Source organism: Uloborus diversus, unplaced genomic scaffold (assembly GCF_026930045.1).
Source record: "Uloborus diversus isolate 005 unplaced genomic scaffold, Udiv.v.3.1 scaffold_14, whole genome shotgun sequence".
Classification (NCBI taxonomy): Eukaryota; Metazoa; Arthropoda; class Arachnida; order Araneae; family Uloboridae; genus Uloborus; species Uloborus diversus.
Genome location: NW_026558098.1, coordinates 6941292 through 6958262, shown reverse-complemented (window position 1 = coordinate 6958262; position 16971 = coordinate 6941292). Strand labels below are relative to the sequence as shown.

The 16971-nt window shown below is 36.6% G+C and overlaps 2 protein-coding genes across 2 annotated transcripts; both read right to left on the bottom strand.

Moving 5' to 3' along the window:
• Positions 1 to 1271: 1271 nt before the first annotated feature.
• On the bottom strand, positions 1272 to 13287 carry LOC129232884 (zinc finger protein 271-like). Its single transcript, XM_054866986.1, has 3 exons — positions 13141 to 13287; positions 8177 to 8285; positions 1272 to 2226 (listed from the first exon to the last, which is right to left on the bottom strand). The coding sequence occupies exons 1-3, from the start codon at positions 13285 to 13287 to the stop codon at positions 1331 to 1333; spliced, it is 1152 nt and encodes a 383-aa protein (XP_054722961.1). The 3' UTR covers positions 1272 to 1330.
• Positions 13288 to 13565: 278 nt separating this feature from the next.
• LOC129232883 (zinc finger protein 91-like) lies at positions 13566 to 15836 on the bottom strand. The gene has a single exon (XM_054866984.1). The coding sequence runs from the start codon at positions 15834 to 15836 to the stop codon at positions 13566 to 13568; it is 2271 nt and encodes a 756-aa protein (XP_054722959.1).
• Between the last annotated feature and the right edge of the window lie 1135 nt (positions 15837 to 16971).

The following is a 16971-nucleotide window of genomic DNA, read 5'->3' as shown; positions in this document are numbered from 1 at the left end:
GAAAACGGGGGACAGCATATTGAACATTTTTTGTGCCAGTCTCACGACAGTTAAAGACCAATTTGATGAAAGAATAAACGACCGCTGTTAAATTATGATGCTTACAGCGCCATGTATTGCTAAACATTTCAACTATTTAATTTTCATTTGCCATACGTTTTCCTCCTTCCTCGATAAAATGCTGTTGAAATCTGACGTCATTCTGACCAGAGGTTTTATTTTTACAGCGTTTTGAAAATGGAACTTTAATTATAATCACCCTGTATATAGTAGTATGTATATGAGGATCGAGTAACGCTCAGGACGTCATCAACAATGAAACTGGCGCCATGGCTTGATAATTGATAATATGTTTTGGTAATGTTTAAAATGCAGGGAAAGGCTTAATTGTGACAAGGCTGAACTGGATCCGGTAACTTGACTGTCCTTTCCCGGGAATAAAGAAATGAAAAAGTGGTCAACAATGAACGCTACCTACTAAGGTTTACGGTTAATCCACTGGAGTTAGGGTTAAAATTTCAGCTATCAAAATATCACCAAACAGGTAATTGCTTCGTTCAAATAGAGAAGCAATTTTCGCCCGTCATATCTTGACATGCGATTTTCTAGTTTAAAATAAAAATAATTTTGTATCCTTTGCTAGGCACGATGTGAATGTTTGTCTGAAACTTCCAATTTTAACCAATTTAATCAGATTCAGAAAATGCTTGCATCACATACAATTATTAAGAATAGAACCTTATATACGCAGTCAATACTTCAGCTGCACAAAAGGTTTCAAACAAAATTTCCACCTTAATTGGTTTCTTGTCAGCATGGAATTGCATAAGTACTTTCAAGTTGTTTAGAAAATGGCTTGAAACAAAAATTCAGAAGAAACGGTCGTTATCCATAACAGATCCCCTAATAGAACAGATCTTGGGATTGCTAGTCGAGCAAAACTGTACAAACACAATTCACAAAAATTTGTTTTTTCCCCCCTCAACAGTTCATTCATGTGCATTGCAAAATAGTTTCAAAATGAAATTTGTGAACGTCAATTGTTTTCACTAGCATCAATTCTCAATGAAATTTGTGAACGTAAATTGTTTTCACTAGCATCAATTCTCAATTAAATTTGTGAACGTAAATTGCTTTCTCTAGCATCAATTCTCAATGAAATTTGTGAACGTCAGTTGCTTTCACTAGCATCAATTCTCAATGAAATTTGTGAACGTAAATTGTTTTCACTAGCATCAATTCTCAATGAAATTTGTGAACGTAATTTGTTTTCTCTAGCATCAATTCTCAAGCCTTTTTCTAGGCTTATTAGTGGAGAAAATATTTTAGATCAAACTTCAGAAGAATTTGGTTTTTCCATAGCATGAACCCTCAAGTGTCGTTTGAGCATAATTGAATGAGAAAATGCCTTAGAACAGACGTCACAGGCAAAGGGCTTCTCTCCCGTGTGGGTTATCAAGTGCATTTTCAAGGCTGATAGTTGAGAAAATTTTCTAGAACACACTTCGCAAGAAAACGGTTTCTCGCCAGTATGGGTCCTTAGATGTGTTCTTAAATCAGCAGGGCTGGAAAAAGCCTTTGAACAAACTTCACATTTGTATGGCTTCTCGCCAGTATGGGTCATCAGATGAGTCTTTAAATATGTTGAGTTGGAAAATGCCTTTGGGCAATGCTCACAGGCGAACGGTTGTTTTTCTCCAGTATGGGTCCTCAGATGTGCTTTTAAACTTGCAAGTTTGGAAAACGACTTTAAGCAATGTTCACACGAGTGTGGCCTCTCTCCAGTATGGGATCTTACGTGCCTCTCTAAACGTGAAGCGTGAGAAAATGCTTTTGAGCATAGTTGACAGGGATATCGTTTCTCGTGGTTCCTCATGTGTTCTTTTAAATACGAAGTACTGGAAACAACCTTCGAGCAAATTTCACAGTATGGTGGTTTCTCGTCAGTATGGATTTCCAGATGCTCTTTTAAAGCTCTGGCGTTGGAAAATGCCTTTGAGCAGTGTTTACAGGCGTGTGGTTTCTCCCCAGTATGGGTTCTCAGATGTATTTTTAAGTGTTCAGGGCGGGAAAATGCCTTGGAACAAAATTCACAAGCGTATGGCTTCTCACCAGTATGGGCTCTCAGATGTATTTTTAAGCTACCACGTCTGGAAAATGCCTTTGAGCAATATTCACAGGAAAATGGTTTCTCACCAGTATGGGTTCTCAGATGTCTCTTTAAATCTGAAGTGTTGGAAAATGTCTTTGAGCAAATCTCACAGGTAAATGATTTATCACCAGTATAGATTATCTGATGTCTCTTTAAATCGGAAGTGTTGGTAAATGCCTTTGAGCAATGTTCACAGGAGTATGGTTTCTCACCAGTATGGGTTCTCAGATGTTTCTTTAAACCTGAAGTGTTGGAAAATGTCTTTGAGCAATGCTCACAAGAGTATGGTTTCTCACCAGTATGGGTTCTCAGATGTTTCTTTAAATCTGAAGTGTTGGAAAATGCCTTTGAGCAATGCTCACAGGAGTATGGTTTCTCACCAGTATGGGTTCTCAGATGTTTCTTTAAATCTGAACTGTTGGAAAATGCCTTTGAGCAATGCTCACAGGAGTATGGTTTCTCACCAGTATGGGTTCTCAGATGTTTCTTTAAATCTGAAGTGTTGGAAAATGCCTTTGAGCAATGCTCACAGGAGTATGGTTTCTCACCAGTATGGGTTTTCAAATGTGATTTTAAAAGGGAAGCACTGAAAAATGCGTTGGAACAATGTGCACATGAAAAAGGTTTTTCTGCACAATGAATTCTCATATGCGTCTTTAAATTTGAAGGGTGACCAAATGCTTTTAAACAATGTTCACAGGAGTAAGTTTTTTTAGATCCATGCTGGGTCTCAGAAATGGTTGCCATTGTGGTACAATATGAAAGTGTTCATTCAGAAAATTTACAAGATGATGAATTTAAGCGAAGATAAATTTTCAAAAGTTTTTTCAGTTGTCAAACGTTTGAAAAGACCGAGTCGGTCGAACACTACAAAAGCATAACTGATTTTTTAAACAAACCTCTCACATCTGTAGATAGAATGTAAAATATAGCAAAATCTTTACACAATTACTTATTCTTAGATTTTATCATCAAAACCTTGTTTTTTCATCCAAGAGTCACAAGTTTTTTGTTTTAGAGTTCGCTTTTTCTGGAAGAAGAACTGTTCAAAATATTGTAGTTAACTGTTCAAAATTATTCTTTGTGGACGTGGTTTCATAAGTAAATATGTATAATCGGTTCTCTCTCTCTCTCTCAATAAAAACGCTTCTAAATGACTTCACTATTTTTCACGTTTTCTTAACAGTTTCGAACCGGCTTGCTATTTCCATAATTTTAAAAGTGTATCAAAAATTTTAAAACTTTAATGTAATTAAATGTCTCTTTTGCTTTCAAAAAAGCTCACTTTATCCTTTGTAGCTTGTCAAAAGTGTGTCTGAGTCGATGTTTAGTAGATTTGACTTTTGCCACAACAGCTGTTTCCACATTTTTAACATAGCATGTAAGAAAATTTTACTTCCGTTGCATTTATCCAAAAAATCAGTTCGGCTAATTCCTTAGATGCTTCCTTAGTGTGTATTGAATTGGAGCGCATCAGAGTAGGACGTCACATTTGTTGAAATCCAACAACATGCATTCCAGATTTTGCTGAAAAGAAATGAAAATAATTAGAAAACATTGAAAAATATAGCTATTTCGATGGCAAAAAAAAAAAAAAAAAAAAAAAAAAAAACGAGCTGATGTGTGCATCACATGACTTCCTTTTACTCCAATTTAATGTCATTTCCTCATGATTGGCAATTTTAATGTGATTCAATAGTTTACTCTCCAAATATCACCAATAGTGGTGAAATTGAAACCAGATTTTAAAAAAAAAAATCCCCAAATTTGTCGCCAAGTTGGCGACAAAACTTGGCGACCAAAAGTCAGGCGATACATCGCCAAGTGTCCGCCAAATTATAACACCACTTGAGCTTACATCGAAATAAACAATGATTTCCCCCAAAAAAGGGGCAAAAGACCCCTTTGGAGCATCCGAATGCAACCAAAAAAGAAGATGCACAACTAGACCCCACTTGGAGTCCACGCACCAAATCTCAACTATCTAGGACATTCGGTACAGATGTGATATACCCCCCCCCCATTTGGCGACATTCGATTTTTTTGCACAAAATTAAAATATTTTTCTCGTCAATGAGGCGATAATTTTTTATGCATGGCATCCCTGGCCAAACTAACCTGTGTTTAGCAACCCGAAGGCAATCTTACAGATCTGTTCAAATTTGTTTACTTGGGTTGTTTGGGTTTCACGCAGGAGAGATACGTGGTGTTGTTTCGTGCAATATACCTTACAGGAATGCTTATTTTGTGTTAGTTTAAATTCAGTAGTTGTGTTTTGAAGTAAAAACATTAGAAAATGCCAGTTTCTTCAAACTTAAAGGTTAATTAAAAGTTAACTACAACGTGGTGTGTATCTGTAACGTGCCATTGTCATATGATGTATTGTTTTAGACTGAGTGTGAATATTTATACCATATAAAAAGGTAAGTTCTTTATTTTAGAATTCAAAAAAAAAAAACCTCTCACTTCCAAAATTCTTTGTTTTTACAAATCCTTGAGGGGTTCTTGTACTTTTTAACTTTATTTTTACTGTATGTAAATTAATTTTACAGAAATAGTACGGTTATTTTGTTCTAAAAGTTAATTCTTATCGATCGATTATTATTTAGACATTCTATTAACGTGCCTCCTTTAGGTACTGAATTTTATGTTAACAATTGAAAGTTCTTTCGGTTGTACTCTTAAAAATGCTGAATTTTATTAATAAATCTGCACAATAATGGTGCATATTTCACACTTAAAACTGTGTCATTATTGTACACTGAACGGAAGGAGCCACCCTTGGGTGTCTCCATGAAAATATACATAACTGTGACCATACTCCGACTGTAACGTATATTAACAGTCGGAGGGATAACGGACCGAGCGGAGCGAGGTCCTGGCGAGCCAGAGGTCTCATAGTACTTTCGTAATGAGACCGAGGCAGGGCCGGCGAGCCGAGGTCTCATTACGAAAGTACTATGAGACCGAGGGCTCGTATCCCGGAGAAATGATGAAAAAAAAATTAATGCATTAATTTCGACTTGTAATTAATACAATAATTTATTTCATTGTATTTTAATATGTTTACAAAAAACCCCGGCCCTGTACATTTTTGAAGCATATATTCGTGATGTTTTTTGTTGTGCTTTTATGTTGTTTTTATATATATTGTGTTCTGAAGTGCTTTGATCACGTTTTTTTATCTGATTTTTTCCTGTTGGCGCTAAAAAAGCATCGCTAAGAACAATGTATGACATATGTCGTCATACATCGTTTTCTTGGCGACGCTTTCTTGGCGCCAACAGGAAAAAGTCGCCAAGGGTGGGGTATATCACATCAGTTCCGGACATTCTGTTCTTGAGTTATACGACATACATACACACATACATACGTACATACAGACGTCACGAGAAAGCTCGTTGTAATTAACTCGGGGATCGTCAAAATGGATATTTCGGGTGTATGTACGTTCCTAGGCACATATCCACGTGTGGTCGGGTTGAAAAAAAACTCAACATTCATCTGGGGGTGAGCAAAATGGAAATTAAGGCTGATTTTTGGGTGAAAATTTTTTTGCGAACACAATACATCCTTTTTTTGTAAAAGGAAGTAAAAAGAAAGAAAGAAAAGAAAAGAGAACATGCAGAGGGGTGGAAAATAAACAATTCATCATTTTTATATCAGTTTTACATCAGTAAAAATGTTAATTTCGTATCAGAATGATAAGTTTTGTATCAGTAAAAATGTCAATTCTTGTATTAGAATGATTAGTTTTGTATCAGCTGAGTTGGTTTGGCAACAGAATCTTTAATTTTGTATCGAATCACTACACAATTTATAGCAAATACAAAACAGTTGTAATAAAAAAAGGCACCAATATCTCTTTTAAAGAAAATTGAGAGTAGTACTGTTACTTAAAAAAGTGCTAGGAGAAAAGACTTTAAGTGAAGTGTACGATCAATCATAACACATACTTAACTACATGAAATACACCGCCAGCTAAGTCATTTCCAGCTGAGGACTGCAGTTTCGTGCTTATTAGCACTCATCAGCCCGGCATAGGAAAGTGACTGAGCTGGAGATGGAGAACCTCTTAAGGAAGCCAAGAGTGCCAAACAAACTGGTAACTAATATAGAATTAGCGCAGACCAGACGAGTGACCGAAGCAATGGTTCGGTTCAACTCGAGGATTGAAGGCAAGGCATGGTATATTCAGTAAATTACCGCCCAATAGCCAGGGCTAAAGCAGAAATACATGACTGATGAGTGCTAATAAGCACGAAACTGCAGTCCTCAGCTGGAAATGACTGAGCTGGCGGTGTATTTCATGTATTTATGCTTTAGCCCTGGCTATTGGGCGGTAATTTACTGAACATACTTAACTAGTAACTAAAATTAGTTGTTTCACAAAGTTCCTTACAAATATATATCTTATTTTCACTTACAGCATGACATGATCTTTTATTTTTAATCGGCGATGTAACTACCCTTGTTATCAAAAGCCTTTTCACATGTAGTGCACACATTTTCAATCCCAGATAGACAAAAATTAATCGATTTTTGAGCAAAATATCTGGAAATGGCATTTTGGACCTCGTACAAATTTTCAACTTTTTGTCACATACAGATCAGAAGAAAGGGAAATCAGATGGTGCTGTGTCAGGTGCGTGTGATGAGTGAAGCAGTGCAGCACAGCTCATAATTTTTTTAATGGTTTGTCTTGAGCAGTGTGGCCATGCAATATCATGTTTTAGGATCACTCCTATTCTGCAGATAACAATGGAAATATTCTAGCTACAAATTGCACCATCTGATCCATCTTTCTTCCGATCTCCAAAACACTTTCCATGAGACAAAAACATGAGAAATTTGGCTTGTATCCAAGACACCATTTCCAGATATTTTGCTTCAAGAAAGCAATTGACTTTTATATATCTGGGATTGAAAATTTGCAGACTAGATGGCAAAAAGCTGTTGATAATGGGGGCAATAAATACTTTCATAGAAGTGCATTGAAAGATGAAAATTATTTAAATAATACAATAAAGGGGAGACCAGGAACAGTTGATGCAGCGTTGATAAAACAGCTTTAACTGTCGAGTGCGTGTGCGATAAGAAGTGAGAGTCCTATGAAGAAATAGCTGACTCGTCTTACGTAAGCGAAAGAACTTAACTTTTTTAGTTTTGGGAGTTATTCGTTAAATATTGCTAAGAGTGTGCATGATGTACATTTTTATGGTTTCATTTCAATGTCCTATATGGTGTTTAAATCATTTAGTGAATCCAAAATTTTATTCTGGAGGTGGTGACTAAAATTCCTTGATATCATCATTAAACGTCATTCATGTAAACGGGGGTGTTTTTTAAAAACTATATTACTTATCATTCGTCTCGAACTTATCTTTTCGTCAAATTAGGTAAGGTTTTCTCCTCCAGTCGTTGCGGATTCAAGACGGCTATCGCAGAGAAAACATTCCGCTCTATTATTAAGTTAATTAAAAATAAAACGGGACTTTATAGGATGGCATCCGGTTTGATGCAGAAGACAGCCGGACAATACCAAGCCATCACCGAAATGCCACAGAATTTGGCGAGATACTGTGACGAACTCTGCTAAATGCTAAGCAGCCACAGTCTGCGTGGCAAGAGCAGCAAGCCAATAAAAAAAATCTTAGACTAAGCCACTCCCTCAACCAATCGACGCTTAGCTTCTTCCAAAGTCCAAATCGCCCACATTTACCCTAGACGTGCTGGCGCATCAGCTTAAGATCAGCCATTTTGGATCGGAGCGCGTGTTTGAGTGGTTGTCTTTTCTGGCAAGTTATCGCGTTTGGTGATTTTTTTCACTGCGAGCAATTATTAGCGGCACGTGAATTGTTTATTGAATAACGTATTATTTTGGGCCAACTTGGCACAAACCGTAACTTTGCTCCAGTGACCCTAACTTCGCAACAATGAAAAATCCGATCAAAACTCTTATGATCCAAAATGGCTAAGCTAAAGCTGATTCACCGGAATGTATATATAGCGGCACACGCTTACATTTTAGAAGTGTGAAGTCACAGAATGGACAGGCAGCAGAGGCTGGAGTGTGGTTATACTTTCCCCAGTTCCATCTCCGAAGTCCATCGGATGTCCCCGACACTGCCTGCTATAAATGGAAACAATACACGTATTTACAATTGCTTTGCAGTAAGCCGCTGCATTTATTAACAGCAAGATTTCGACCTTTATAATATGTAAAATTACAGTAAGATGATATTTTCAACAGAAATTTACATTGTGGTTTGTTGTCAATGTTCAATTAGTAAACAAACTACTATGCTAAATCAAGATCTCTATTGTTAAGTAATATATTCGTTAAATATTGATCTAGAGCCGCTATATAGATAGGCCGACGCATCAGCTTAAGTTTAGCCATTTTGGATCGGAGTCTTCGTTGTTGCACTGCTAGGGTTATGACAGCAAAGTTTCGAATTTCGCCAAATTTGCCGAAAATAATATTTTATTTTATAAACAATTCACGTGCCGCTAATAATTGCTCACAGAGAAACAATCACCAACGCGATAACTCGCCAGAAAAGACAACCACTCAAACACGCGCTCCGATCCAAAAAGGTTGATCTTAAGCTGATGCGTTGGCTCGTATATATAGGGGCCTTATATTGATCAACACCTTGATCGCCTACCTTCTTCGAATAACACTAGTATCTAAGTAAGGACACCTATCATTAGAGATTCTATGCTAAAACACAACGGATTTCTACTTTACATACATTTTTTACTGGAAGGATTATCAACAATAGCTTTACCAACAGTAAGATCAGTATTAAAATTCCAATTAACATAAAAAAGGGTATTTGAGAGATAGTCATGAATTCCAGCAGAAGCAACAGCTTTACCAGGGCATCGACGCATTTTTAACATAAAAACACAGCATCTAATTGTAGTACAAATGCAAAAGAGTTCAGTTTCAACCCAAGAAACTCTTTAGTAGCACGTTGAAACTGCTTGTTTTCATTAAGGCCCCTATAGCGGAGTTATAGGGATTCTAACAACACACGGGATTAAAATTCTGAATGAAATTCAAAACACGATCGTCAGTAGGACCTTGTCTTCTATTAGCAACTAAATTTAAAACACGAACAGTTGGATCTTCAGCAACTTAATCCAAAACATAAACAGTTGGATCTAAGGCCCCAATATATACGAGCCGACGCATCAGCTTAAGATTAGCCATTTTGGATCGGAGCGCGTGCTTGAGTGGTTGTCTTTCTGGCGAGTTATCGCGTTCACTGTGAGCAATTATTAGCGGCACAAGTGAATTGTTTATTAAATAAAATATTATTTTTGAAAAATTTGGCGAAATCCGAAACTTTGTTGTGGTGACCCTAACAGTGCAACAATGAAAAATTCGATCCCAAAAGGCTAAGCTTAAGCTGATGCGTCGGCCTATCTATATAGCGGCTCTAGTTGAATCTATTGACAGTCAATTTCTGGTAGTTCATCTAGCAGCTGCTTTAATCAGTACCAAGCTTTTGTACCATACTAATAATAGGAATAGATCGAGCTTTCTCATTCCTGCTGATGAAGAAAATTACTTGACGCTAAATCCCGGTTATCACAAATTTGCCATTTCAACTGCGCTTGCGCGCGGACTTAGCTTTTTGGGCTTTCTGTTTTAAGATTTCATGTTGCTTGTTCATATTTAAGCTGAGCGAGAGTCCCACCAAATTAATGAATGCGATTAGAATATTTTTTACAGCGACTTCGTGATATATTATATGAAACTACGGATATGAATAATTGATAATCTTAAGAGAAAAATGACACTTCAATATTTATTAGTTTGGAAATATTTATTTAACATAAGTGTAAAACACGTTGTGTACTTCAAAAATGATTGGAATATTAGTACAGAAATCCGTCTTTTGCGGATATTTTACGTTAGGCGTAAACAGCTTAGTATTATACATTTTTATTTAGGTTGAGGGTTCGGCTTTGTATTAGAAGTGATGCTGAAATTCTAGTACGCTCTTCTGAGGTTAAAAATTTGGTCCTGAAAAAGGACAGAAATCCATTAATAATTAAGACGCAAAATTCAATCTTTACCGAGGCCTAAAAACTAAATCAGAAAAAACTTTGTGATTTCTAATTTTTATCTCTTGCCATCTCATATTTATTACCAAATTTAAAATGTTTGTAATTAATTTAGCAAGAGTTTTGAAATCAGCTAAGTCCGCGCGCAAGCGCAGTTGAAATGGCAAATTTGTGATAACCGGGATTTAACGTCGAGTAAGAAAATTGGTTAAAACATGTATCATGTGACTGGTGTGGGGGTTTGGCGAAAACTTTCGCAGCATGGTTGCTGGATAGTGGCATTATCTATAGTTTGGCACTCGACATTTATTTTAAGACGGAATGGACTTTTATTAATTTCTTTTTTCTTTTGCCGGTGCAGAGATTGAACTGTTTTTCTTTTGGTTATGAATTATTTTGACATTAGCAATTAGTTTTAGATAACAGTTTTCAGTAATTTTTATTTCATTTGGAATTTATTATTTTAAGTGTAATGTTAAGTGTTGCCTAAAAGTATTCGCTGCAAACAAGTTGAAACAAGTTGATTTGTATATTGTGCTGAATCTTACTGCCTATACTACATTTCTTGCAATAGTGAAATAAATTAAGGGATACTACGTTTCTAATGAATGACGAAGGAATTTAGAATTTCAAAAAGTTGCTGTCTACGGAAGTTGTCCGACGTAAGCTATACTAGATAGTAGCCTATTTAGAATTCCGTCACTGTAGTAAACTAAACATTGAATTATTTTCCCACTTTACATTCTCAAATCAATATGATAGAAATAAGTTGTCTTCTCAAAACGAGTTTGGTATTTCAAACCGTCTAAATAACGTCAAAGCATTATTAAATGGGTATCACCGCAAATTAAGAGAGATCAAATTTGACAATCCCTAAAATTTTAAAAATAGAAATACGAATTATTTAAGGATAGTATGTGTACATGAAGGAGGAAACTAAAAATCAAGATTGTTTTCATTTTAAAAAGGGGATCTTTCAAATTGGCGGGAAAAAATTGTCGCCAACATTAAGACAAACTTGCTAACACTTAAAAACCTTTTCAAAATGCATTTCACTTCTCTGAGGATAAAAATACTTCTAGAAGCTAGCAAAATAGAGTATAAAATGTATGCCTATGAGTTTCACTGATATAACTTAGTATTTAATATGAATAGTTATGAACTTTACATTGAAATACCGCTCGGAAAAGAATAATTGCAAGAAATGAAATAAAATGCAATATTAATAGTACTGCATACTTGTGAAATGTTATAGGTAATCCTTTTACATATTTTTCTATACAAAGAAATGCGCAGTAATAGTGAACCATTTTTCTTGCACTTGGGTGTTATGAATAAGAAAATAAACTTAGCGCTTGGCAAACAAAATTTCTTTAGATATATGGAAAACATCGTCTGCTACGATCAACACTCGCCGTTGCTAGGTACCCACTAGTCACATGGTTTGGTTTGTGTGCAGTAAAAGGGTTGCCATAGCCCGGTCTACTCTTATTATTAGGCTATGGTTTGCACCATAGACTAATAATAAGAGTAGACCGAGCTTTTTCATTCTTGCTGATGAAGAAAAATGGTTCATAGATGTATCATGTGACCGGTGTGGGGGTTGGCGAAAACTTTAGCAGCATGGTTGCTAGATGGCAGCATTATCTATAGTTTGGCACTCAACATTTATTTTAAGACGGAATCGATTTTCATCATTTTTTTCCCCTTTCCCCAGTGCAGAGATTGAACTGTTATGAATTATTTTGACATTAGTAATTCGTTTTAGATAACAGTTTTCAGTAACTTTTATTTCATTTGGAAATGATCATTTTAAGCATAATGTTATGTGTTGACTAAAAGAATTCGCCGCAAACATGCTGAAACAAATTGCTGTCTATATTATGCTGAAACATACTGCTTATACTGCAGTTCTTGCAATAGTGAAAGAAATTAGGGGGTACTAGGTTTTTAATAAATGCCGGAGGAATTTAGAATTTAAAAAATTTGTTGTCTGTGGAAGTTGTCCATCGTAAGCTATACTAGATAGTAGCCAATTTAGAAATCCGCCACTGTGGTAAACTTAACACTGAATTATTTTCGCACTTTATTTTCTTAAATCAATATAATAGCAGTAAGTTGTTTTCTTAAAACGAGTTTGGTGTTTTAAACTGTCTAAATAACGTCAATACATTATTAAACGAAAGTCACCACAAATAAATAAGGATCAAATTTGACAATCTCGGAAATTTTAACATTTTAACATAGAAATACGAGTTATTTAAAGGCAGTATGTGCACGTGTTATGTATGTGTTAATGATCCATAAGTTGTTAAAATATTATCTGAAAAGTTGTTTAAATTACTTACCCATTCATGAATAACGAGTTTTACTCTTTTTAATTTGCATGCGTTCATTTTTTCCGACTCAGGAACAAGTTTTGTTCAAACAGTTCTGATATTCTATTATTTTGAATTTGGGTTCTATATCAATGACACTCGCACCTCTATTCCCCCTCATATGAATAATGTAATCTTCTAATGCGCGTCAACGCATTAGAAGGCGTTATCGCATCTATAGGCGATATGCTGCATCTGTTCAGACGCTGGGATAGCTTCATTGTAGACACATGGAACTTTAGTCTCTTAAATGTTTGTACTGTGATTCTGTTTTGTTCAACAAATGTTTCTATAAAATACTTAATAATGCTTGCACTGTGTGTTAAAGCTCAGCAAAACCCAATGGATAATGGATAATATAGCTAACAAATACAACTTCTCGCCACTATGGACCATTAACACATTGACTGCGCCGTTGACAGCCTATATGAGGACTCCCTGCGCTAAGCTAATTATTTGAAACAATTTAAAGGAAAACTGTTTTATTGGACTTTTTCTTGAATAATACAGCATATAATGAAGGTCTACAAGAGCAGGCTCAGGATTGGTGAAATTAGTCTCTTCGTTGTCGATCTCCCTGTCGCTCAAGTTGCAACTGTCCCTGTCACTGTCATCATCGTCAACCAGTTCAACATCCGATAAAGTAACATATTTCACTGCATCTTCGAGAGACATATACTTACGTTTGATCATTTTAAGTTTTTATTTACTCACAGACTACAGCACAAAAAACTCGCGCGCAATCTCGTTTGATCGCGCGCACGCCTGCTTGCATTAGAAAATGTTTTCACAGCAAATACAGTAGTGGCACATCTTGTGTTCTTTTTTTGAACCTTGTCTAAATGTTCGTTTATGTGCGGCAGAACAGCCAGGAAAGCCAATGGAACTCGCTGAAAAAGTATAGCAACGTGTTGGCTGGAGAACGAGTTATCTCGTCCCTAGCAGTCAATGTGTTAATGAGTTATTAGTTGAGACGCTTGCGAAAATGCTTCCGGACTAAGTCCACCAGTATTTGGTTTCTCGCTTGAGTGAATTCTCCTGTGCAGCCGTAAACTTGAAGAATATGCAAATGCCTTTGAACAACTTTCGCAAGAATATGGTTTCTCCCCGGTGTGGATTCTCATGTGTTGCTTCAAATTTGAAAACTGGGAATATGTCTTTGAACACAGTCCACAAGAATGTGGTTTTTTACTAGTGTGAGTTCTCAGGTGTAGGCTAAAACTTGAAGGATCAGAAAAAGCTTTTGAACAGAACTCACAAGAATATGGTTTTTCGCCAGTGTGAATTCTCCTGTGGCGGTGTAAGCTTGAAGCATGGGGAAATGCCTTTGAACAAAATTCACAAGAATATAACTTCTCGCCACTATGGATCACCAAATGTGCCTTCAGTTGGGAAGGTTGGGAAAATGTCTTAGCGCAGTGTTCACACGCATACGGTTTTTCGCCAGTGTGAATTCGTAGATGATAGTACAAAGCTGAAGCTTGGGTAAATGCCTTTGGACAATATTCACAAGAATATGATTTCTCGCCACTATGGAGTTTCAAGTGTGTCTTTAATTGCCAAGGAAGGGAAAACGCCTTTGAACAGAACTCACAAGAATGCGGCTTTTCGCCGGTGTGAGTTTTCATATGATAGTGTAAACTTGAAGCTCGAGAGAATGCCTTTGAACAACGTTCGCAAGAGAATGGTTTTTCACCAGTGTGAATTCTCCGGTGGCGTTGTAAACCTGAAGAATCAATAAATGCCTTTGGACAAAATTCACAAGGATATGATCTCTCCCCACTATGGAGTTCCAAGTGCGTCTTTAATTTGCAAGGATGAGTAAATGCTTTTGAACAACGTTCGCAAGAATATGGTTTCTCGCCTGTGTGAATTTTGATATGATTGCGTAAAGTTGAAGCTAGGGAAAATGCCTTTGCACAACGTACACAAGAATAGGGTTTCTCGCCGGTGTGAATTCTCATGTGGCACTTTAATTTTGAAGCCTGTGAGAATGCTTTTGAACACTGTTCACAAGAATATGGTTTCTCGGCAGTGTGAATTTTCATGTGTTGCTGTAAATTTGAAGCATGCGAGAATGCTTTTGAACACTGTTCGCAAGAATAGGGTTTCTCGTCAGTGTGAATCCTCATGTGTTGTTGCAAAGTTGAAGCACAGGAAAATGCCTTTGGACAACGATCACAATGATGTGGTTTCTCGCCCGTGTGAGTCCTCATGTGTCTGTTTAATTTTGAAGCCTGTGAGAATGCTTTTGAACACTGTTCACAAGAATATGGTTTCTCGCCAGTGTGAATTTTCATGTGTTGCTTTACAGTTGAAGCCTGTGAGAATGCTTTCGAACACTGTTCGCAAGAATAGGGTTTCTCGCCAGTGTGAATCCTCATGTGTTGCTGCAAAGTTGAAGCATAGGGAAATGCCTTTGGACAACGATCACAATGATGTGGTTTCTCGCTAGTGTGAGTCCTCATGTGTCCCTTTAATTTTGAAGCCTGTGAGAATGCTTTTGAACACTGTTCACAAGAATAGGGTTTCTCGCCAGTGTGAATCCTCATGTGTTGCTGCAAAGTTGAAGGACAGGAAAATGCCTTTGAACAACGATCACAATGATGTGGTTTCTCGCCCGTGTGAGTCCTCATGTGTCTGTTTAATTTTGAAGCCTGTGAGAATGCTTTTGAACACTGGTCACAAGAATAGGGTTTCTCGCCAGTGTGAATCCTCATGTGTTGCTGCAAAGTTGAAGCACAGGAAAACGTCTTTGAACAACGATCACAATGATATGGTTTCTCGCCCGTGTGAGTTCTCATGTGTCTCTTTAATTTTGAAGCCTGTGAGAATGCTTTTAAACACTGTTCACAAGAATATGGTTTCTCGCCAGTGTGAATTTTCATGTGTTGCTGTAAAGCTGAAGCCTGTGAGAATGCTTTTGAGCACTGTTCGCAAGAATAGGGTTTCTCGCCAGTGTGAATCCTCATGTGTTGCTGCAAAGTTGAAGCATAGGGAAATGCCTTTGGACAACGATCACAATGATGTGGTTTCTTGCTAGTGTGAGTCCTCATGTGTCTCTTTAATTTTGAAGCCTGTGAGAATACTTTTGAACACTGTTCACAAGAATAGGGTTTCTCACCAGCATGAATCCTCATGTGTTGCTGCAAAGTTGAAGCATAGGGAAATGCCTTTGGACAACGATCACAATGATGTGGTTTCTCGCCCGTGTGAGTCCTCATGTGTCTCTTTAAGTTTGCAGCATTCTTATGAGTCTTTGAACAGAATTTGCAAGAATAGGGCATCTTTGCAGTACGTAATGTTTCTTAAAGTTATCGGACTGAGAAAATGACTTGGAATGAAATCTACGTGAATCACATCCTTCTACAACGTGTCGCTGATATTGTTTCTTCAAATCTGAATAGAAAAATGCTTCAGCGCAATGTTCACAGGTAGTTGGCGTGACTTTCAATGTGAATCTTTAGAAAAGGTCTTTAAACAACATGCCCATAGGAATGAGAGTTCCTCTGAAGTATAGATTCCAGAAGGTATTTTGTTTTGAAGCGAAAGAAGAGGAACAATGAGAAGATAACTTAGAACAATGTTTGCCCAAACACCACTTTGCATCAGCATTGGTCTTTAAATGGCAAGTCAATATTTGAGAAAAGAAAAGTGCCTTTGCATAACATTCCGAAGTCACGAGCATTCTGGTAAAGAGTCTGCAAGAGTCGAGTTGGAAACCACACTGGTGGATTTTCCAAAAATAAAAAGAGTTTCAAGAACAGTATCTTTTCGACCGAGAGAACGCTCTGATTTTGGTGACTTTGGATTGCTTTTTAGCAAACTTAACAAATGAAAAAAGCAAAATTTATCAAAAGTATTACACCACTGATTCATCTGAGATGTTTTCGTAGCTGTCAAACTTAAAAGTCCTTTTTTAAAGGAAGAATCACAAAAAAAATCATGTCTTTACTTGTCCGTGTGCATTCTAATGAAATTATTTTTTTCAATATCATGGATTTTTAAAGTCTTCACAGATTTTTAGTGTCTTGGGTTGCATTTCGCCAGACCTTCATTCGAACCTTCAGCTAGATGGACATGTATATGAAGAGTGTGCATACAGAGATCTGACACAATTGCATGTCGAAATCCAATGCAACAGTTAAAATCAGTGCTAGAAAAAGATTTTTTAAATAAATCAGCATCAAAAACTACACACAATAAACAAATACAAATAGATATAAAAAAACACTTAATAAATAAACATATGTGGAATAATAGTATATGGGTCATTCTAAAGAAACCGTAACTTTTGAACACAAATATTTTTCTATTTCGAAACCTTTTGTTTTCTTTTTTTTTATTATTATTATTCTT

What these genes read in the sequence shown, in the direction of transcription:
- LOC129232884 (XM_054866986.1), bottom strand. Translation starts at nt 13,287, where the DNA reads ATGTCTCTCGAAGATGCAGTGAAATATGTTACTTTATCGGATGTTGAA. An exon ending in CCAATCCTGAGCCTGCTCTT is followed by an intron (nt 8,286 to 13,140) that starts GTAGACCTTCAT and finishes TTCCATTTATAG; the next exon opens with CAGGCAGTGTCGGGGACATC. An exon ending in TGACTTCACACTTCTAAAAT is followed by an intron (nt 2,227 to 8,176) that starts GTAAGCGTGTGC and finishes CCAACACTTCAG; the next exon opens with ATTTAAAGAGACATCTGAGA.
- LOC129232883 (XM_054866984.1), bottom strand. Translation starts at nt 15,836, where the DNA reads ATGAGGACTCACACGGGCGAGAAACCACATCATTGTGATCGTTGTCCA.